Source organism: Geospiza fortis, unplaced genomic scaffold (assembly GCF_000277835.1).
Source record: "Geospiza fortis unplaced genomic scaffold, GeoFor_1.0 scaffold23, whole genome shotgun sequence".
Taxonomy (NCBI): Eukaryota; Metazoa; Chordata; class Aves; order Passeriformes; family Thraupidae; genus Geospiza; species Geospiza fortis.
Window position 1 is genome coordinate 159,858 of NW_005054303.1, and position 24,777 is coordinate 184,634.

General features: G+C 36.7%; 1 protein-coding gene across 4 annotated transcripts in view; it reads right to left on the reverse strand.

Annotated features, from left to right (window-relative positions):
* Positions 1-24,777, reverse strand: part of TTC7B (tetratricopeptide repeat domain 7B) — a 103,826-nt gene that overhangs the window by 53,630 nt on the left and 25,419 nt on the right. For all 4 annotated transcript variants that reach the window (XM_031066178.1, XM_014311864.2, XM_005417835.2 and 1 more), the window contains exons 6-14: positions 22,882-23,054; positions 19,537-19,600; positions 14,828-14,965; positions 12,575-12,658; positions 11,284-11,388; positions 9,884-10,001; positions 9,636-9,693; positions 6,035-6,107; positions 4,608-4,768 (exon numbers count right to left, since the gene is read on the reverse strand). In XM_031066178.1, coding sequence (XP_030922038.1) covers positions 4,608-4,768; positions 6,035-6,107; positions 9,636-9,693; positions 9,884-10,001; positions 11,284-11,388; positions 12,575-12,658; positions 14,828-14,965; positions 19,537-19,600; positions 22,882-23,054 — 974 coding nt within the window. The remainder of the gene's footprint in view (positions 1-4,607; positions 4,769-6,034; positions 6,108-9,635; positions 9,694-9,883; positions 10,002-11,283; positions 11,389-12,574; positions 12,659-14,827; positions 14,966-19,536; positions 19,601-22,881; positions 23,055-24,777) is intronic.

Below are 24,777 nucleotides of genomic sequence, written 5' to 3' on the forward strand. Positions count from 1 at the left end.
CTGTGAACTAAGTCTTCAGTTGTCTTCAAACCTGTTACCATATGCCTTTCCTTTTTGAGTGTACTTAACATTAAAATAACATGCTTGCACTCCTCAAATAACCCATCTGCTGTTCTCTACTTCTGCTACTTTAAAAGCTTGTCAGCTGCTATCCATTGCAGTTCCAATTTTTAGCATAAAATTAGCAATTTACTATTTATTTTGCCCAATTACACTAATGGTAGGCATCGTATTTGTATTTAAGTGCCCTGGCATTTGAAATATTAAGGGAACCCCAAACAGTTAAGATTAAGGAAACAATATCCCAAGTACACTAGGAAGCCTGACTCCATCTCTCTTGACTGAGATTAATTATGTTTTAAATTATATAAAAATATATGTATTAATTATGAATTAAAAACAGACAAGTGTTGTTTCAAGATTTCACATCATTCAATACACCACTAAGATTTAAATTCCTTGTAACAAGCAGATAAAAGAAAGAGGGACTATTGTAAATAAGGCTGCTCAGGTAATTGCACATGCAGGATATATATTGTATATATCACAAGCCAATATGAACCAGTGCAATGCAACCACCACTATCTTGCATCACCCTGAACACGCCCTCAGACAGGAATGCACACCTCTGGGACAGCTTACACATCCAGAGTGGGAAACCACTGGATTAACAGAAACAAAACTCAAGGAAAACCCAAGCAACTGAGACCTGAAGCCCCACTCATAGCTAAGTAGGTTAGCAATTGAGGATATATCCTGGCTCCTTCCTGCCCAGTCTCACATTCAGGGCAGCACATCCTTGCTTCTGTTTCAGGAGGAGAAAGGGATCATCTCACTCAGCTTCCCACATAGTTTGATGGTTAGGACTCTGAGCTGCATCATTTGTGGGTTAAAATCCTGCCAAGCTGGAGAACTGAATTTCCTATTTCTACTACTGGGACAAGCTCTCTAATGAAAGGAGAAAACCCTTTTCAGTGAATTCCAACAAAGTAGCACCTGATTGGGATTACCTATTCAGGTTTATTAGTGCTGGCATCTTATTCCCACCCATCTCAGTATTGATACTGAGTACAGTATTCATACTTTTCAGTTCTTAACCTGTTCAATAATCTTTTGTTTAGAGATCTTTTTGTCCCTAGATTAAAGCATGATCAGATTGCAGGAGGCTTCAAAGATTAGCCAGCATTTAAAAGGAGATTGACTGTATTCACACAGCTGATTTCTATATAAATAGAGTGGCTACAACCTAGCAATTTAAGACTACAAGAAGTTTGAAAAAATAGTGCTATAAATATTCAACAAAAAACTTTCTTTTTAGTATCTCTGAAAAAAAATACTACATATCTATTTCACTTTTACAGGTTTCTTGGATTTTTGCCAATAGTTTTCCCAATACCTATTCATATCTCAGAGCAAACTGCACATTTATGCTGCCAATATAATGAATATAGGAGGAACAAGCAACTCTCTATTCAAAGAAAAAGCTATACCTTGCTGCTAACAGCCCAGTGTGTTTGCTCATTCCTTCCATTCCTTCAGAAAACGATTGGACAGAATTCTTCGGCTCTGACGAATTTCTTTCTGCTTATTGACCTAAGATGCCCAGGGCAAAATCATTATCTGATTGGCCAACTCTCTAGCTTTATAGTGCAGGAAGGGTAATATTAACTGCAGATCCAAAGGTATGCTTGCTGTACGCTTCAAATATTGAACCTGAACTCCAGGAATGCACCAGGTTTTCAAATGTCAAAAACTGACAGACAACATATTTACTAATTGATTACAACAGAAGAGTGCTGGAAAGGAGCCACTTCTCTGCATTTTTCATGGTGTATCCTATGAGTTCCTTGCAACCTCTGGCATTTTACAAAGATGCAGTATTAAACTTGTGAAATTGTAATTCTTTTTAAAGCAATGCAAATCAAAAAGAACGTACAGCTGTGAGGAGAGCAATGACAGCACTCAGTGCAGCAATGCAATGACAGCATACAGAGGTGTGTAGATAAGAATAATGCACAAGAAATGAGAGAAATAAGGAATAACATAAATCACAAGCACTATGCTTTAATATTTCCAAGTATAGAGATTTATTACTCTGCAAAGCCATCACAGTATCAATTTGCATAAAGCTGTGATAAAGTATCCTGACAGAAACACAGAGAATATCAAGAGAACTCTTATAGTATTTAGCTGACTGGATTGCAGACATAACTGAAAGATAAAGCATAAAGACATCTGAAGTGTTTATGAAACCCAATAAAGCACCACAGGATAATAATGAAATGTTTCAGTGTATCTAAAAATCAGCAAGCTGTAGAGGAACACAAGAGGATCTATTCCCAATCAACCAGGAAATACCATGAGATTATATTGTTTATAGAAGTTTCAAAATAAGAACATGGATTCACCAATACACTAAGCAGATGTGTTTTGTATTCTATATATATGCATGTACACGTTGCCAACCATTTCAAGAGCATTACATATAGTTTTCAAAAGCTGATAAATCCTTGCAAAAATAACCCAGTTACATGACAGAATCAATCCAAATTTGTATTATTGACCAGATGTGCCTGTCTGGCTGTCAGTATCAATTGGAGAGAGCAGACAAGAAATCTCAATCATATTTTCGACTTCTCTGGGAAATTGACAGCACTAAAAACAAGACTCTGAAAGACTTTCTAGAGATACATTTAACTGTTTCACCTTGGATTCTTTAGCATTTGTTACTACATCTGATGGTGATTACTAGTGCCAAGAAACTCCCAGATCTGTACCAGCACACTGTAATGCAGTACACTGTATCACCACAGAGTCCATATTATACAACAGGACCAACAATTTAGAACCACTACTATGGCCTGTATTTCATATTTTTATATATATATATTTATATATACATATATGTATTTTTACATATACATATATATTTATATACACACATACCTTAATACAAAGATCAGTACTGTAATGAACAACTCTGACAACCAGAGTTGCAGTATAAACTACTCTGGAAAAGCCTTGAACCACATTTGAAAAAGCCATAAATACCTTCTGAATGCTCACAAGAGTATTTTTAAACATTTTACTGAATGGACCCTTGTTCTCCCAACAGAGATTAATATAATAGGGAATTCTGAAAGTACAGTCTCAGAAATACTTCTGGACTATTACTACTCTAGACACATAGCAGTTACAGCTACATTATTTACATTGCCACTAAGTGGCAGAAGATGAAATGAGAACAGACAGAAGATGACAGTCAAAGTGCTTTGAACATATTTGTCTTTAACAATAATAGGGTATAAAAAATTAGGAAGCTGATACTTCAATTGCCTCTCAAACCTTGACTTACTGACAAATCCCTTGGTCCTGAGGAAAGCACAAACAGATTTGAAGAGAAACTACAGCATAGTTCTGAAATTGTGAAACATGTCTAGAAGTCCCTGATAAGAACTGAAACAAGTCATAGGTGTGTAGATAAACTAGGAAGTGGGATACAGCAAAAGGCAAAAAAAGCCTTTGCACAGAACTGGCTGCAATCCACAGAACTTCTAACAAGAGGTGATATCAACAAAGGTCTTGGTCAGATTTGTGAGGGAAAAGGCAACAGTACCTTATAGAGACACACAAATGGAGACATGAAATGTCAAGGAACAGGAAGGGAAACAACCATAGTGTCTATTTTCAAATGAATAATACTTAAAGAAATCATGTTTTCCTGGTAGGCTGATATAATAACAATTTATGATATAGGCTGGTCATTTAGAACTTAAGAATGAGGTAATTTCAAAAAATTGTCCAAATAAGCATGTAGGATATGTGTAATATTATGGATTACAACCTGAGTGACAGTTGGTAAAGCACCAGAGCAGAAGACTGGAAGTTAATGAGTTAATGGAAGCTGTCCCTGAGATATTTTCCTATTAGATTTTCATAAGAAAATATTTTTTTAAAAAACCAACCAACCAAAAAAAAAAAAACCCACAACAAAAAAAACCCTTAAAAAAGAACAAAATCTAAATGTATGTTAAGATGTACTTAACCTGAAAAATAAACAGAAAGAATGATTTCTTTCTTAAGCAAGAGAACATTTAGCAAATATGCTTCTTCCCTGTTCACTTTTGTAGCTGTTCATCAGCCAAATTCAGATGACTGTTATTATCTAAGCAAATGAGATTCTCTGTTTTATGATGTATTTTACAAAACAGATTCCATACAACATCCATAGAGTTATCTGTAAGATGGGATAAATGCAGCCTAGCCAATAGTAAAGTCCTGTTTATACTTCTTGCAATATTGCATAAAAATAGAAGACACAAACATAGTACAAAGCATGCAACAGGGGGAATTTGTTTACACAGATGGTCTAGAAAAAACAAATATTAACTATCCAGTTCTACCCTTCCTTCCAAAACAAATCCTTTATTGCTGTTTAACAAGCCTTTAATAAGCAGACTTGCAATAAATGGGCAGGAAAGAAGACTGCTGGAAAAAAAAAAATTGACCCATCTTCAAATCCATCCCCTCTTGAAATGAATGAGATGAGAATCCAGGAAAAATAAATACGAGAGAAAGCACAGAAAGGAAACATGACATTCACTCACATAAAATTTTCTGGATATTCACTCAAGGCCATATCAATGATATTCAAAGCATCATGATAATGTTTCTGGGCTGATAGCAAGAGTGCAAGGAGATGAAGAGAGTTGGCATCATCTCCTTGTAGCTGCAGAGCCTGACGAACATAACCCAAAGCTTCTGGTATCTGATTTAAAAAAAAGAAAAAAAAAAGCAGAAAAAGAAAGCATCACTGTTAAAAGTATTGCCTTTTACTTGACCGACATTAACCAAAATTTCAAAATGCTCACTCAGGTAACATGTAGAATTCTATTCACTCCTGTAAGACACTACTCAGAAGTTTAAAATGGACCTAATGCTCTACAGTAACACTGAAAATTAAATAATACGTTAACCCTGGAAAGTAAGATGAATGTTTTTATAAAACAGTTACCTTCAGCCCTTTAAAATATTCTCTTTCCAGTCCTACCTGTATTTCTATATGATTTTGAAAATATTTTAATTGCAGTGCTTAACTGAAATGTACAGCAACAGTAACTTTTCTTTATGTAGAATTTCATTGCCTCCTCAGCTGCCTGTGTTTTTGTTCAAAGTAGGTACAGTAAGTGTTAAAATCAAGAAATTTAATTAAGCAACACAAGTATTTTGGAATTCAGAATGTGTCTGAGCAGTCATAGCCTGCTCCTCAAAAATATTTTGTGCTAGTAAAGTGACAGTCCATTCCAGTCTTAAGTGACATAGTCCAAGTTGTGCACTATTCATTAGCAATGAGAAGTAGTCACTAGAGAATGTAAACAACTGTGCTCAGGGCTACTTTGTGAAATAAACACAACATAGGATGAGACTTACCATGATATACAGAAAGCAGTTCCACATTATCCAAATTCATCAGATGTATGGTAGAATGCCTTAAACATAACAGCTGTACAAGCTGGACTAAGCTCTGATCTCTTTTACAGTGATAAAATATTTTCCAGTTTTCTTAAACACTTCTTTTTAATTTTGTCCATAATAACCAAGCCTCACACAGGCATTCAGGATGGGCACAGATATTAGCAGGTACTCAAGATTTAAGCACTGTAAAGATCATTAAAGACTGGATTCAAGAGCTCCTCTGTCTAGGATCTGAACAGAGATTACACATAATAGGTAAAAACACCTTAAAAACTGACTTTTTGTCTCTCTGTCTAGCAACATAAATGGTGAAGTAAGTGGAATTACTTCTGTCTTGTTTCTGATCCTAGAGCTGGAAATAATGGCAGAATTCTGGAGAACTGCATTAAGACTGAAGGGGTTTGGAGAGAGTATTTCAGGGTTTTTCTCCATATATGTGAATATGTGCACAAGGAAAACAAGGTTTTTATTGAGAAAATATTAATCTCTATTCATCAACAGACACAAATTCTAATCTTTGTATGGCAGCATGATGCTGCACTTTTAAAGCATAACTAACCTGTCTGGAAATGGCAAGCTGCAGTGCCAAGTAAAATGCTGCCAAATGATCCGTTGGAGACAAACTGTGAGCCCTTAAAAACAAAGAAACAAAACAAAAATTAATTTTCCCCCTGTTCAGAGAGGTTACACACACCCATAAATGCATATATATTCATTTATTCATATTCAGATCTCTTCACTGCATGTATACTCATATTTTGCTACAAGTGGTGCTCATTTCAGCAACTTTTCTTATGCTTCTCAATCATCCTTGATTTAAAGGAAACACCTTGGGACATGAAAAGTCGTTTTCAATAGAAAATAATTATGTCATTTCTGCTTAAATCTTAAAATAAATCTTTAATACAAAATAATTCTTCAAATACATTATACTACTCCTAAGCAAACACTAGATGTCATTACTTAAGAAAAATTCATTAAACAAAGTTTTCTTACAGAAAAAAAGGGGAAAAAAATCCAAACATGAATTCCCCAGAACATCATGCCTTTAAAGAGATTAATAATATCAACTTTTTTACACCTTTTAAAAAATGATGTTTGTTATCTTCTTTTTAATATTTTGGTCAAATGCACACTCTAAGTCTTAGTCATTTTACTAGCCCATGGAAATTGTTCTTGTAATACAGTCTACTATTTCTCCCTGTAATACAATCTTTCTGCTGCAAGGTGAGAGCTTTTTAGCAGGGGGATGCTTGAGCAGAAGGACAAAAAAAAAATTACGGCTGTACCCCAAATGATGTGTAGTAAGTACTGGGCAGGAAGCCTAGGACTATTTTTTTATTTACATTTGTTGCATTCTTTTAACAGAGTCTCATTTAGAACTCTAATGTGCAATAATCATCTTTGGAACATCTAGTGAGTCACTTCCGTTGGGAGGAAGCATCAAAACTGACCTTTAAACCACTGAAACCACAGAGAACCTTCTGCTTCTGACCTGTGCATTTCTGTTTTCAAGTCCAAAGAGATGTACAGGTCCATTAGCTTAGTAACTACACCCAAGATGTGTCAAAAAAGTTTAAAGTTATTAAGGGGCAGCTCTAGATTTTGTTAACTTCACCTGTAAATTGGAGACGAGATGCACAGGTAAAGCCTAACAGGGTCCAGGACCAGTCCTTTTTTAAAATTTAAATTCACAAATTAAGCAATACTAAACAAGAATAAGAGATTTTTACTTAGAGAGTACTTCTTCAGTAATCCAAACTTCAGATAGTGAAAGAATTATTACTATTACGATCTATCTACCATTTGGTGAGTTCTGTGAAATTCCAATTCACACCTGCCACAGAAAAAGCACTGAAAGTCTTCCAAAATTTAACTAAAAAAAAGTTAGTGAAATAAACACCCCTCAGTACTGTGTGAAGACAGCAACAAACACCTTCTTGAATGGCCACCAATGCAAACTGGTGAGCCTTGAAATCTGACTCAGGCAAGGGTCCAAAATGCAACTGTATTTCTTCAGGACCCCTATTTCTTCAGGAATTTGCCCTCTAGGTAGGTGATTTTAAAAATCCACAAAAAAAATTATTAGGAAAAAAAAAGGCACATCAAAATACCGAGTCCAGTACAGGCTGCTTGCTTTATGAACTGGTAGAAGACAGAGAATTTAACTTCCATCTCCTGGAAAACTTCTATTTTTCAGATATGGTAAGAGAAAGTAGGCATGACTGGTGTGCTGGGTGAAAGACATAACATGCAACCAAGCAACAACATTTGAACAAGGATTGAGAAAGAGTAATTTTACAGTGACAAAAGAAGCTGAATATTGGCCTGACCTGGCAATGTGCTTTTACTGGCCAGAAAGCCAACCATGTGTTGGGCTGCATCAAAAGAAGTCTGACCACAGGGCAAGGGAGGTGCTTCTCCCCTTCTACTCCACACTCATGAGACCCCATCTGGAGTGCTGTGTCCAGGTGTGGGGTCCCCAGCTTAGGGAGGATGTGGACCTCTCAGAGTAAGTCTAGAGGAGCACCACCAAAATGACCAGAGGGCTAAAGTACCTCTCCTTTAGAGACAAGCTGAGAGAGTTGGGATTGTTCAGCCTGGAGAACAGAAGGCTCAGGAAGATGTTACAGCACCTTCCAGTACCTAAAGAGGTCCTACAGGAGAGCTGGAAAGGAGGTTTTTACAAAGGTAGGTATTCATAGGAAGAGGGGTGGTGTCTTCAAACTGGAAGAGAGTAGGTTTAGATTAGCTATTAGGAAGAAATTCTTCACTATGAGGATGGTGAGGCACTGGAACACATCCAGAGAAAATGTGGATGCCCCATCCCTGGCAGTGTTCAAGGCCAGGCTGAAGATGGCTTTGAGCCATCCAAAAAATCGATTCTCAGAATTCTGAGAATCGCTATTCTGAACTGGAGAATAGGGTCAGCAAACACCGAACTGGAATGGGTTAGCTTAACACTATGGTCCATTTCTTCCCTTGCTGCTTCAAAGAACCCTCAAAAGAAAGCAATTCACTGTTAGGGTCTCAAAAGTAGTGAATGCACAGAATTGGTGAAAAATGGTTAGCATACTATTTTTGAAACAGGGATGATTAAGTCAGTAGCGGTAAGAGGGATAAAGTGAGGAACTGAGGTGTAAACCAAGAGGTAGAAAGTTCAGTTTCAACATGGAGAAAACACTGAAGTAGTAAAAAACCTATTAAAAGCACTAAGGAATAGAAGAGCAAAGATATGTTAAAACATACTTACATACAGAGGAATTGCTAAGACAAGACAGAAAAAGAAGGACCAACACATACCAGCCTCACTCTGAAGTTACCTGCAAAACACTTTTTCAACCCTATCTCCTCAGATATGAAATCACCACCAAAAAGCCAGGGCTTCATTTTCACATTAATGCACAAATCTGTATCCCTACATTTAGGCGTATCTCACCAAATAAGGTTTTTCAAGGGTATATGAACATTAAAGACTTATTTAAATGTGGCAGCACTGTTGCCAGCTTTGTCACCAAGATTTGTTTCTTCCATAATTGGGGTAGAAATGTCCTCATTCACCTGTTTATTGTCATTTCATTTGCAGAGTCCATGAGAATGAACTACTGTCATCCCCAATGGCACTGCTTCCAGGTAATGCACTTGGAATATGACATTTGCACTGCCATTGCCTACACTGTTACACTTCCAGATAGAATTTTCATTTTCCCCTAGCTTACTACCTCAAAACCTGCACTTCACTCTCAGCCCCAGCAACACAGCCTCCATCATTACTCTGCTTCTAGAGATAATTGCAAAGGCCTCCTACACAATCTGATCAGTGGACAGCTCTTAGAAACATTATCTCATTGAACCATGGCTTGAAACCTTACACTGTATATTTTTTCCTACTAGATGAAGATATTTGAGCAAATATTTTATACTAAAGAGCAACACAAATGTCTTTAAATAAAGGGAAATCCTTAGAAATAAATTTAGGTAATGCTGGCAGAAAATGATGGAAATAAATGCTAAAAAAATACATTCTGTTCTCATGATGGGAGACCCCCAGAGGTGAAGTTGTCATTACACCATCTTTTACAAGTGTCTCTTTTTAGAACATAATAAAAGCTTTGCACTACATATAGCAGAACAAAATGGAAAGATCAACACCCACTTACCTCTGAAATGCAAGAAGAGCCTTTCTCTGCAAGACCTCTTGCATCCCTCGCAAAGATGCTGAAAAGGATATATTTAATCAGTGACACGAACAATGAGGAGATTTCATTCCACACACTAATTGAAGAAGCTTTCATACATTGACTGAAAAATGGTTGCACACAGAAGATTTAATGTCTACTATTCTGCCATGTATCCTTCTTTAGGCAGCATGGGAATTTCCAAGTGTGAATGTTTATTCCTATCTTACCATCAGTAGCCTGCAGACTGTAAGTCAATCCCAGGGCCAAGTAGCCTTTTGCTTTGAACTCTGATGTTTTGTCCCCGAGATCAACAACTGCTTTGGCAAATCTTTCAGCTTCTTCCAACTGAAAATATTACAAAATATCCATGTGAGTCTAAAACTACCTAAATCTTACATTATAATGATAAGAATTCTCAGAATGCTCAGAATGTATATTATGCACACTGAACCTGTTAAAATCTCAGCCATGATTGCTTTGAAGGAATACTTCATTTTTCATTAGACTTAGTTTTCTTGCTAAATACTGAGTAAAAACCACAGATTTTAAGCTGAAACACGTATTCCTATGATTGAGAGAAATCTGGCACAAAGCACACTTACTGTGCTTTTGCCTTTTTTCTTCTTTTTTTCTTTCTTAAAAAGGTATTTCTGGTCCATATATGCCACCTACCATTTTTTCACTTTATAAATAGAGTTCTTGACCCATGAACCATTTATTTAGGAAAATCAATCACAAGAACTATGGCTACTAACCTGTAAAAAAACAGTATACCATGCAGAACTCTGCTTCAAATACTGTATTGCTGAATGGATGCAAACTCATAAACAGACAAACACATTAAAAAATTAAGGTTTAGCTGCCATGTTAGCACATTATTTAATAATCTAGAAAGAAAAAAAGCCCATTTGAATCCATTCCAGTAACTGTAAATGCTAAGTACAGTAAGCAAATCCATACGGACTCCATCCATAGGGAATAATTTACAGAACTAGGATATACTTTAATCAAGGCTGTATTTTTTCAGCCTCAACAAGTCATGTTTGTGCTACGACACCACTCTCTCAATTTCTATACGTGACCTTTCCCTTCTTTTTCAAATATACTAATTCTTGTAAAAATTACACAAGTATCTTGAAAACATGATGATCTTTGATCACTGTAATGTTTTTGTACAGATACACCCATTTCAAGTTTATCTAAAATACTCAACTGTCCCTATTAAATATTCATAAACCACAGCTACCTGTAAACATGGTACCACCAGAAGAGTCTCTTGATTGTAAGAGATTTGCCTCATTATCTTCCAGAAAGTTATTTTTCCCTTGCAGAAAATAACCAAAATCTAAGTTGCATTTATGATCTTCCAGTATTCCAATGTTTCAACTTCCATATATGTCAAGCTATGCCTTAGACCAATATCAGAATATGCTACCTTGATAAACCTAACCTCTGTCAAGTATTTCAAATTAGCCATTCAAACAGGGATGTACATGTGCATGTACATTCTATGCTGTGTTTTTATATATGCCCAAGTGTGTGCAGTCACTGTGCAAAAGTATTTGCTACCTCTCTAAATCAAGAATTGAGTACAGGTCTTGCTCAGAAGACAGAGGGCAGACCTTACCCAGTGCAGAGATCCCATGCAGAGCTTTGCAGCAAGGAGTGGAATCGTTGCATCATCTGGTTTCAAACGTATACATTCCTTCAAGACTTTAACAGCTCGAGCAGACTGTTTAAAACATTTTCCATTTAAATTACTGCAAACATAAATGTGCTTCACAGATACACAATTCCTATTTCCACCATTTACTTTATTTTTCCTTTGTAAAGGAGACATTACTACATATTTTGTGGACAATTGGTCAAAGCTCCTCAAGCCAGTAAAAGACAAGACTTTAGGCACTGCTATTGTTATTTAACTCCTACAAACATTCATTAAGCATCCCCAGAAAAATGTAATTCCAATGGTACACAATTCAGTTTTGAGATGCATCTAAAACTTTGCTAGGCCTGCAAACTTACAGCATTTGAGCCAGATAAATGAAAGAGAAGGAGTGGGACAGAGTTTTCTAAACAAGCAGTGTTCTGGTGTTCTTTGGGAGTTAAAACAGCACACAGGAATAGGTCTGATATAAGACAGAATGGCACTGCTCCTCTTTTTTTTTTTTAACTTATTTGGCTCCATCCAATCACATTTTGGAAGGTAACTTAAAGTAAATAGAGTTGGAAGAAAAATCAAATCTCTTCAGATTCCATGTGTTGCTAAAATATTTTGTAAGGAAAATACATTCTTTTCCCCCATTCTGAAAATAAGCAAAATATCCCACTGAAAATTATATTTAAGAAAATTAGTTGTTTATATTACATGTGAATGCATTTTCTGTAACATGACAGCGAAAAGCAAAAATAACTGAAAACAGAGAATTGCATCTAAAAGCTTAAATTCCTGGTATATATAATTTTTTTAAAAAATCCATTATTTGCATAGAATACACAGTCTCAAAGGCAGCAATATTAATGAAGATAAAGTCAGAAATTTCCAAAGGGAAAAAAAAAAGAAGAGCATCACGAACCAGCATTAATTTGTACCTAAGTATAAAATAAATTAAGTCATCAAAAGCACACTTAAACAAGTTTTACAGGATAATAGGACCTGGTATAATTCACTGCTTATACTCAATCAGCTTATTTTAAGATTATTGGCAAGATAGTTGTTATCATCATCTAAGTTAGAAAGTACTCAAATAACAACATTCTTTGTACAGTCCTGGGAATAAATTCAGGAGTACAGCATACTTTGTTGATTCAAGGATTAGAATTATTTTCAAAAACACTACAGATGAAAATTATGGAAAAGCTAAACATTGTTATCAAACGCCATCAATACAAGAATTATATAAAAAATTTAGACTTACTTTTCCTGCTGCCATCAAGGACAATGCAAACTGATACCAGAGATGGAACTCTTCAAATGCAAACTTCATGGCTCTTTCTAAACACTAAATCAATTATTGAGAAGACACACTAGTATTAAGATTTTTATAGACTCTTACCTAACATACATGTACTAAAAACATTAAATTATTCAAATACATTAAAACAGCTGCCAGATTCTATATAGAAAAGAATTTAACAGGTCTGGAAGACATCTCTTCTTGTGGGACACTTACAAGCTCAATATCATGCATCCTACAAAGCTTAAAATGAAATTGATTACAGCCAGAGTATGATTGTTTAGGAAAGACTTGACAGTATAAAGTTCCTTCATCTAGTTGAAGCTACCCTAAGAAACTGAAAGCCCATTATATACAAACTTGATAAAAACATGAACCCTTTTCAGTTAAGAACGTGACTTTGCATTAGAACAGTTTAACAAGAATGAGACAGATTTTTGATCATTTCATATTCTTATATAACAACCAACTACTTCTGTAAGTAATCAGCTCTAGCTAAACCAGAAGGCAGCAATAAGACACTGGAACTGGTGGGTGAATACTATTTCCACAGTTAGAATAATTTCCCAATTTCTGATTTAATCTACAACAGCTCCACCAGAGCAATCAAAATCAGCTCAAAGAGAATGAAGCCCTAAAAAATTAAATGCCTATTATATAACTGAACAGAATGTTTTAACATTTCTGAATATGTGTTTATTACAATACTTCAAATTATAAAAGTTACAGACTATTGGGAGCAGGATTTGAGGGCAGGTATCTTCTACTCACTAAACCTGGAATGTTCCCATAAATATGATGGTTCTTTAACATTCTAAAAAAGACAAAAAGTCCACAACAAAAAGCCCTGCAACAAAACCATCTATGACACCAGACAAAATGTAAGAATCAGATTTGGAACCCAAGGCTGTTCTATCCCTGCCCAGTTGTTAGTCTACTATATCAAATTGAAAGGCTGTCAGTCACCTGGGGAAAAAAAGAAATGAAAGTTTTCAAGGTTTTTTGGTCTCTTGTTTGTTTTCTTTTTTTAAATACTTGTGGACATCTCTTGTTTTGGAAGTTCCAGACTGAAATATATGGGTGGCCACCTCTTGCACCTTTAGTGCAACCACCTAAAACTACATGAATGTGATTGTGTCTGTAGTCACAAGTAAATGGAAATATTCCTGATTAGATTATGTTGTAGGGCTGGTCCTGTGTGAGTTTTGTACTCCTTTGTTCTGTGAAACACTGGAAGTTAAACTGACTCGCATCCCAACTGGCAGCTATGAAGTACTTTCAAGAAAAAGAACACCCAAACTGAAGGTTTAATGTCATGTGAGATGCAGATAAATTGGTGACCATCAACATATACCAGAGAAAAACTAGAGCACTTTTTTTTCATCTTTTTCTTAACAGAAGTCCTCTGATATGGTAGAGAGAACCCATTTCTCAACAAATCAATTCCTGGGTATGCCTTCATATTCTTTCTGGAGACTAATAATTAATTGTGGTCGGTAACAGTACCCTGCTGCTGGGTGAGCACTGTTTCAGCAGTAGAAAGATCTGCTCTGCCCAAAGAGCTGTAGCTGTTTCACAGGTACAAAACTTCTAACAATACTTGGCAGCTTCCTGAAGAAGTTGCCACAATCTAACAAAACACAAGCATGCTATATAATGAAACAGACACTGAGGTAAGTAACACATTTCCCAAAGACCTGAAAGTTTTTTCATTAACTTTATTTTCTATTTATTAACTTTCAAACGATTATAAACTGTAAGGACTATGGATCACCTCAAATATAAGAAGTGTAAGAGAAAGTTTTCCTCTAAAATCCTTTTTCATTCATTAATAATATTTTTTCTAGGAAATTATATTTATCCTTTCTATATCCAGAACCACTTTTATTTTTGTCCATTCCTTCTTGCTCTCTCCATTAAATGTGTACCCTTTTAAGCAGATCCATGCATCCCCACCCAAAAATCATGTGCATTTCTGTGGCATTAAACATTTACCACACTTCACACACAACTTTTCTTGTTTGGCCACCTCAAGTCACTTGTATAAATTTATACAGTAAACATTTTGGGGTGGAAACTACCTCCTGTATTTATAAAGCAGTCAGAATAACAGTGTGCTATATTTGTTTCAGCCCTTTCTTACTACCACAATTAACATAATTAACAGAAAACAGCAAAAATGCCACAGATGAATATTCACTACTATCAACAAACCTCTGAAAGCATTTCATACTGGCCTCTTCTTCCCAAGGCTATTGTAAGTAAATCATAGACTACAGATGCACTTTGCAAACTGATGATGCGATCATTCTTGTGTTCTGGTATTCTGCTCAGTACAGCATCACGGTTAGCCTGAAACACACCACAAAGAAAGAAACCAAGACAGCCATTATAATTCAAGATATTTTTTTCACCCCAGTTATTACCATTCTACTCAACCTCACAGTCAGTAGTTGCTATAAGGGATACAAAGATATCTGATACTAATTTATAGATAGAAAGAATTACCAATTTTATGTATTAGTGGCAACACTGGTGTTTCTACATGGACCTATTTTAATTACTTCATTCTAATTCCACAATCTAAGTAATGTATTTAAAGTTATTGAAGAGTTCTCAGAAAAAAAAGAAGGTATATTTTCAATATAATGGATATACATCTACGAAAATATCTCTTTATTTTTGTGTGCTAGCAAAACATATTAAAAGGATCTTCAAGTCCTCTATTCCAGCCTTTGTAAAATAAGGCAATCAACTTCTTTTCTCTTCACAACATTATGACACCCATCTCACTTGTGAATGGTAACATGCCCAGGATAACCCACTATCACCTTCAGCAGTTACTACTGAGAAGTGAAAACTGAACCTGGTTCTGGGCACAGCTTTGGAATCAGGCCATGTTTGCAGTAAGAGCTTGTACTTTGTTTTGTGAAAGGCATGTTGCAAACCTAATTCCTTAAGTAAAGCATTCCTTTTTGGAAGGAAGAAAGCTGAGCTAGAAATGGGTTAAATGAATTGACCATGTTCACAGAGAAACCATGTTCAAGAGCAAAGAACAAAATTCAGGTCTCAGAGTAGTTAGTACCTCCCTGAACTACCCAGTGCTTCTCCCACTTTATGATCAAGCTTCTGAAAACACATTATCTTGCTATCCTATCTATTTCTATTTTTCTTGGTGTTAATATTCCCATTGCACATTGGTACAAATGCTAGTATATCTGGCAGTCTGCAATCAGAAGTCAAAGATACTTCACTCTCCTTATCCCCCTCTTTATTTTTAATTTCACAAGGCATGGCCCCCTTAGCATATTTACTTAAAACTACTAAATTTTAATAGGTTGCTTATTTCCCCCTCTTATAGATGCAAAAAATGGCACACAATAAGGGATAATAAATTTTTTCTCCACTTCAACAGGGTAACATTTTAAGCTCTTAACAAACTCAGTACATCTTTAAAATTGGAATAAATAAATACTGAAAAATTTTCTAAGAGATACATGGAGTGTAAAATGCACAGACATCTCAAGAATTATCAACTGAAAAATCCTCATCTTAGTTTGAAACAACCTCACACATGCATATACACACACCCCCAAAGAGACATTTTGCTTTCTTTTGATCAAGGAGTCTTTGGCTTTTACTTTTTACACTGCATAAATATTCAGTCAACTTCAAGAACTTCTTTTTAACTCCACCTCTAATCACTATTTGACTCAGTTCCTTGCAAGTTTTGAACAAGCTGTGAACTAGCACTTCTTGTGAAAGAGTGGTTGACAATGCCAAAGCACAAGGATGTCTCATAATTATTACACATATCTTGTGTATCTGAACAATCATTTTCTTGGTAATTATAAAAAGAAAGTATGTAGCAATGGAAGTGCTCAGTATTTCAGAGGTGCCATGGTCTCAGACACTCTGAGCTGGCAGTCAAACTGCAATGTGTCATCTGGCCACACTTACACCTGGAACACGCTTGAGCAGTGTAACTCAGCTCAGCCTCAGGGCAAGGAAGGATGTGCTCAGCCACTTTCCCACTGGTTAAGAATCTCCCACAAAGCTGAGCCCAGGAGCTGGTGAGGAGTGACACAAAGTCTAGCAGGAGGCCAGGAACTAGCAGTGTGTGCCAGAGATTGACACTGGGCCTGATCCCCAGCGTTTTTGCTGAACTGATATGCCAAAGGGCTGAGCTGCCATGCAGAGGGACCTCAACAGGCTGGAGCAATGAGCTGACAGAACCTCAGCAAAGCCCTCAGCAAAGTCCTGCATGTGGGAAGGAACAAACCCAGGCACCATACATGCTGGGCACTGCCCAGCTCAAAGGCAGCTTGACAGGAACACACCTGGGAGTCCTGGTGGACACCCAAGGTGAGCAGGAGCCAGCAAGGCACACCAGCTGGAAAAAAGGCCATTGATAGCCCAGGCAGCATCAGAGAAGTGCTGCCAGCAGGTTGAGGGCAGCGATCCTTCCCCTCTGGTCAGCACTGGTGAGGCCACACCTGCAGTACTGGGTCCAGTTCTGGATTCTCTAGTACAAGACACATGGAACTACTGGAGAGAGTCCAACAAATGCCCACCAGGCTGTATTAGACACCAGAGGAACTGTTCTATGAGGAAAGACTGGGAGAGCTGTGACTCTTCAGCCTGGAAAAGACAATGCTCAGGAGGGGAGCCTTATCAGGGTTAGAAATATCTGCAGGGAGGATACAAGGAAAAGAGAGCCAGGCTCTTTCCAGTGGTGTCCAGTGACAGGACCAGAGGAAATAGGCATGCACTGAAACATAGAAGGTCCCCTCTGAAGGTCAGGAACCTTTTTTTTTCCTGTGAGGGTTAATGAGCAATGGCACAGGCTGCCCAGGGAGGCTGTGGAATCTTTCTCCTTGGAGATACTCAAAAGATGTCTGGACAGAGATGCAGCCTGCTCCAGGTGGCTCTGTGTGAGCAAGGGGGCTGGACAAAATGACCTCCAGAAGTCCCTTCCAAACATAATCATTCTGTGATTCTGTTGCCACAACTCAGCTGACATGCAGCAACACATACATGCACTGTTAACTTGAGGATGTCAGATCACAGAACCACAGGATGCTTTGGGTTTGAAGGGACCTTTTAGAGATCATCCTGTCATGGGTGGGGACATTTTCCACCAGACCAGACTGCTCAGAGCCCTGTCCAACCTGGCCTTGATTGGGGTGTTTTCTTACTAGTTCACAGAAAATGGAAGTAAGGGATTATAGTACTTAAATTACACAATAGCATACCAAAACACCAGCTGTTACTCAGTCTTCTCTAAGTGTTCTTTCTTTCCCAGATACTGGTTTCAGAATCATAAATTACATACTACTTCACAACTACTACAGCTAGAAAGTTAGCATGCACTGAAATAACAGGTCTCAACTCTCAGAAAGGTAAGTTTGTAATGATGAATATTTTTATGCTCAATCTTCCCCTTTTCCCCCTCCAAAACTAATTTGAACAGATGACTTACCCAAAGTAAGTCAATCATGTCAAAGATTATACTCCCCCGAAACAAACTCTTTTGCCTGAAATAATCTGCAATAATTATTGTAAAAAAATTTGAAGGCTTGCTAAAGGTATATGCTCTACAGTGACAGCATTTGATATAATTAGGCAGAACTAATTCACAAACAAAAAGCTGTAAGTAACCTGAATTGACACTTAACAAGGCAGTACTTTTAATTTGGTTTTTGGCTTCTTAATGGTGATATGTAAGGAGCTACACAGCAATCAGCAGTCAGATCTTGCAGAACTGGGACTGCTTTCACTTCACACCAAGACCACAGCTCACATCAGAATTCTCTACATCTTCACTGCTGCACATTACAGAGACACAGGCAGCACCTCTCAGTGCTAAGCATATACTGCAGCAAAACCAACATAGGATAAGTGGAAATGTTTGCTCAGCAGATTTTTCTGTATTATGAAAATCAGAATCTAGACAGAATTTCTAGATTCTGTCATGAATACTGCAAGACAGATCCCTAGGAATGAGGAAAGCAGTTAGCACTACAATGTAAATATCTGCCACTTTACAACAGTTAAACTAGGACAATGTTCACTAAAATCTTCTGATCCTATTTAACTGTAGTAAAACAGAAATTATGCCAAAACATGTAAGCATTTGAATCACCTGTAGAACTTAAAAGACTACATCTCATTGATGTGAAGTGAGACAGATTGCATGATGCCTGAGACTGTAGAGGTTTCACCCCGTAGCTAAAAAAAAACTGGCAAAAGCTCCAACATTTTATTTTATCTGAGAACATAAAACTGACATGGTATGAGAATGTCAGTATGTGGCAGTTGATTGATGACTAGCAGAAAATATGGAAGGTTGATAAAGGGCACAAGTAGACCATTGAAAGGAATCATTTATTGAGGAAATGGGGACATCTAAAAAAATAATTCAGTAACCAAGACTGAATGTCAGTATCATTAAAAATCATTTACAAATTTGAGTGACTGAAGTTTAATGCACAATGGAAGGTACTTTTTGATGATGTTTATTATGCTCTTCTAGTAGTTTTTTATTTGCATTTTACAACAAAAATAACTTAGATTTTGTGTCTGTCTGAATAGCAACCAGCTGGTGTACCAGTGCTTCATATTGGTAAGTGATGCCAAATGAAGGACCTGGCTTGTTCACCTGCCTATGGCTGGAAGAAGGCTGGGTACAGCCAGCCCAAAGGAGAAAAACTCCCTAACACTTGCAGACCTCATCTAGCTGGCTCAGAGGAACAAAAACTTGAGTTTCAGAAATAACTGCCTGCTTTCCTAACAGAAAATAAAAGAAAAAGCAAAGGCTTGAGGGAAAAAAGGGGTCTATTTTAATTAAAAATGAAACAAACCAAACAAAACAAGGAAAGCACACACATACAGCAAATGCACATTCACTCTATTTTACCTACCATAGATTCACTAATAAGCAGCAACAGTAAGGCTTCTTCTGTATTTTCTTGAGGACAGAAGATGCTGTTCAAAATGAGAATTTAATTATTTAAGCAGAACACATTACTTGTATGAGTAGTTCACACGCATATATTAAAAGCACTATAAAAACTGGAAAATGTCCAAAAAATTAAAGGAAAGTAACTTGCATAGAAAGATCAATTGGTTAAAATGCATTTCTTTGCAATGCTCTATATTTGCATTTCAGAAAAGTTGGCTGAACATAATAAAAGAACAAAACTACCACAGCTGTCAGAGTTGAACTTATTCAAATATCCCAAAATTGAACATAATTGTTTACAATATGACAACTGTAAACACTAAACCCATAGTTTAACTAGCCTCTTACACCTAATCTGTCTGAGCTCCATCTGCATCACTGATTCAAGTGCTGGAAGAGGAAACTCTCACATAAGAACAGGAGAGCTTTTGTATTTTAGACAATATGTGGAGAAACACTTCTATCAGTCTTCTATGAGATATGCTTGAGAATTTTTTCCTGATGCTTTCAATAACTATGAATATTTTTAAATAGATCCATGACAATCTCCACCTGTTTGCCATAACCACTCTTAGCTCCAAGTAGTAGAATTATTCGCTTGTAATGAAGTACAGTTCCTTCCAACTTAATGCTGAAGGTTTGCATAGGACTAGTTTCCAGACTTTAATGCTTTCTCTGAATACTGGATGCTTTCTGAAAACTCTTCTATGCTGGTGGACAGACAACAGTAATCTGCATTGGGTACCGCCAGGAATTCATTCATCCATCTGCATACACATTAAAAAAAATCCCCCCAAATCAGCAACTACATTTTATCTGTTCAGCTTTCTTCCTCTAAACTATCTCTGCATTAGCACAAGTACTACTTCCTGTTAATTCAGTCTGTTAGTTCCACAATTACCTATTTAAATGGAGAAACTAATTTGTTGCTGTTAGTAATCAATTCCTATGGTCCGAAGGATGTTTAAACTACAATACATTATAGACAGGAAACCAAACTTCTCTGACATTAAAACATCTTTTCAGTTTTTTTAAAGCACTAGAAATATCAGCAGTAATTCAATGCCTGAAAAAAATAGAAACTAAAAGACATCTTAATTCCAGGCAATTTGAAAGCAACATTGTGAACGTATTGTGGTAATATACAACAGCTAAGACCCCAGGGCAGCTGTTCTGTTGTTGTATGTTTATTTTTTAATCAATGCAACTGCTCACCAGATTTTTAAGAGTATTCCAAATCTTAGAATTTAGCACATAATTTGTTATTACATAACAAAAGAAATTTCAAAACACAGTTAGTCATGAATAAGAACCACCCACGATAAGGAATGAGGAGTGATGAGGAAGCATCAGAGTGCTCCTTATTTAACAATCCACTCCTCTATGCAGAATTTAACAACCTGGAAGAAGATTTAACCTGACCAACTGACAATGGCACCCAGAAAGCAGAATAATGACTGGAAAGAGTTGCTGGAGAAATTATTCTCTCAGAGAAAGAAGGGATGCTTCCCCAAAGAGAACTACTAAAAAGCCACTTATCAAAACAAAAGCAAACATTATTTCCTCTAGCAATTTCAAACACATTTTTGTAGATATGTTGATGTTTGTCTCCAACAAGATCCTCCCCATGCAGAAATTAGTGAGACATTTCTTTGACCTAAGCAAAAAAGCTCAGTTAAGTTGACTGAACTAATTTTCTGTTTGTCCTGATAGATGCAGGCACATGAGTAAAGTAATTTCAGTGTAACAGGGTAAAAGAAGCAACTGAAAACATGAAACAGCTATCAACCAAAGGCAAACCATGGAAGTTATGCTCAGTTGAAGAACTGGTTCAAGTAAACTGAAGAGGCAATAACACAGAGATCTAAAAAACGATAAATGCCATTAGCCAAATTACACCCATAATCCTCATAAGAACACAATGCAGTTATTTAATGTCAGGCAACATACTTAGAAAAAACAGTGCATTGCAGATTCAGAGTTGGTGGTCAAAAGAATACCTAGGAAGAAATTTCCTAGATATCATTGTCTTTGATACTTGCTTTCAGTCACTGCTGGAGATGAGATGCTTGGCTGGACATATTTTATGTGGTATGGTATTAACCAGTCTGACCTGATGAAAGGGCTTAATTATATGCTCTGTTGAAATTGTGGAACTCCTCACCTGCATGTGCCAAGAACAAGAGAACTAAACTGAACAAAGCCCCACTTTTGCAGGAAGCATGTTGCTATGAAGGACAAGTTGAGAATGGAGAACATAAGTTTGAAAGACTGAGCCTGAGAAACCTCCTGTAACTATTCTGGATGCAGGAAGGAGAATTGCTGGAAGTCTTTGAAGATAAAGACCATTCTACTTAATAACAGTAAAGACACCATAATTATTTGGGCTTGCTGCTGTATAAAAGATTCATTAATAGAGCTCTGAAATAAATACAGCTAAACAACTCAAATGGTGTCATACTGCAGGCATTTATGTTACAATATAAAGATACAATATAAAGCAAACACTAAAACAAAACATCCCTCCATTAAGTAAGTAGGGCTACTTCTATAGTCAAGATACTAACTTCAAAGAAAAATTTCAAATTCAAGGAAATGGCTATCTATATTTAATAGTAATCCTAATGGTGATTAGTTTGGAAAAAAAAAGTTACATTTTTCAAGAAGGAAGAGCATACCATAGCTACTCTAGAATTCACTATGAGACATACCAGACAAAAACGAACCAAAAAGTATCACTTACCTGATTCAATGAAAGATTAAAACTGAACAAAGAGGTGGAATCATAAAAGAAATGGCAAAACTAATCTAAGATTATTAGCTAAAAGATTAGCCTTGGGAAAATAAACTAGCTTTGAAACTGCTGGATAAATTTCTAGATGCGTTATTTTTTTCATAATGCTTCCTGGACCAACTTGAATCTCCATTTTGTTGAATATTTCCTTTCTATGATAAAGCAGAATAGATGTCTAGAAGCAGCACATAACTTTTAAAATGTGCAATATCTGATTTCCTACCCGGTTCATGTTTTCTTTTGTATCCCACATATAATAAGAGATATTGAATTTATCACAAACACCAGGATAGAAAAAAATATTTCCGCAATTGAGAACAAAAGGTCTAATGCATGCAGTGCAAACTTCCCCTGGGAGAAGCATATTTCTTCCCTGGTTTTCCTCAGGGAATCTATCTATCTACACACTGCCAAATTTCTTCTACATTTTCAAAAATGCAAACTAACTTATCCAGTGCACTGGTAACAATTGCAATTAAGGAAACAAAAGAGGTTTAAACTCAGCCATACTTCTCTCCAGTGTATACCCGTGGTCTCCTACTGAGTGCATAATTCTTCATATTGGAACCTTTTCGCAGGGGATCATCAAGGGGTGATTGGTGAGGAGGATCTTCCAGGGGATTCCAGTAACTCTGTTCACACATACCTCGTAACAAAATTTCTGCAAGTTGTCTTGCTATTGTCTGTAAAAGCAAAAGATAAATATTTTCCCTAGAAATGCTGAATACAAACTATTAAAAAATGTCCAGATATTTTCTAATGAGGACTATTTATATAGAATGTATTTTTGTATTCTATAACATCCAAAAAAACCAAGCACGATGCTGTTTAAAAGGTAAAAGTACCCAGTTCAATTCTCTAAACACAAAGAAAAATAACAGCAATAACAAACAATTTTCCATTTTATCAGTTAATCCAGATACTTTTGAAAAATAAACAACCCAGCTGCTGTTCCTAAGAAAATCAATAACCTAAGATGCTCAATAACCTCTACTGCCTCTTCAGACCTGGAGCAGTTGTTTGCATGGGAGAGCCCAGAGTGGAGCAGTCCGAACTGCAGCCTGCCAAGAGAACCACGGGAAAAACAGGATAATATTCCCTGAAGGAACTGCAGCCTGGTGGAGGGACCTCATGCTGGAGCAGGGGAAAAGTGTGAGGAGCAAGGAGCAGCAGAGAGGAACCCACCACAACCCTCCACCCTCATGCACCACTCAGGGAATGGGAAGGTAGGGAGAGGAGGTAGAAGAGTCAGAAGTCAAAGACTGAAGTTGAACCTGAGAAAACAGGGTGGAAGGAAGGTGTTTCAGTTTTTTTCTTTGTTTCTCACCATCCCACTCTCTTTTAAGTGACTATAGATTAATTTCCTCCAAGAAGAGCCTGTTTTGCCTGTGACAGTAACTGGTAAGCAAACTCTTTGCCTTTATCGTGGGTCTATCTCGGACCTTTTGTAGGATATTTCCTCCCCATCGGTTAAGGAAGGGGAGTTTGAGAGCAGCCGGGCAAGCATGTGGCAGCCAGACAAGGTTAACCTATCACAGACAGTTATGGTCTATGGGCTGAATGGGGCTTCTGGCAACTCATACTTGAAGGTGCTGGTGTTAGCTACTGTTAAAGCTCAGCAAGACTGAAACAAGGCTGAAAATCAGCATGAAAAGTTTTATTTTGACCAACTATTATTGTCACCACATATTTACCTGTAGAAATACTTACATAAATATTAATAAATTAAATAATACTAATTTAAAGTTTTTAAGTCATCCTATAATCCATAGCTATCAGGTAAATCTCCTCATTAATGTTCCACACACAGCACAGACCCTCCACGACTACATATCATGATGATGAAAATGCAAAGGTTTTCTGTCAGGGCAGTAGAAAGAAGGCAAGATCTAAATTTGCATCAAAATTGGCAGCATTTCCAGTAACACTTCCCAAAAACAGATGTGTAATGTTTAAGTCACAGACAGCACCATAAGATCTGCACCTTCCACCTTAACTCCCATACCATAAGAAACTCTTCATCTTTTCTATTAAAATGTGCAATATTATCCCTCTCCATTGAAAGTCTATTACTAAATAATTTTAATATATTTACTAGGAATCAGTTATTGAATTAATTAAGGATTCACTTACCTTCCTTACAAGTTTGGAAGTTTTAAAGGCCCAGTATTAGGAAACTAATCTAGGATATTTTGAAAATAATTACATGACAGCAAAATGTGAGCCTCTACTTTTTATTATATGAAAGATTCAAGGTTCTGACAATATAAGTAACAAACATTCATGATGGAACTTGATAGCCTTCAACTGTATAGAAACCACACAAAAATGATGCTTTCTGTTCTCACCCCCACTACCTTACAAAAACATAAAACTACACTGACTCATAAATAGGGCAATTATAAC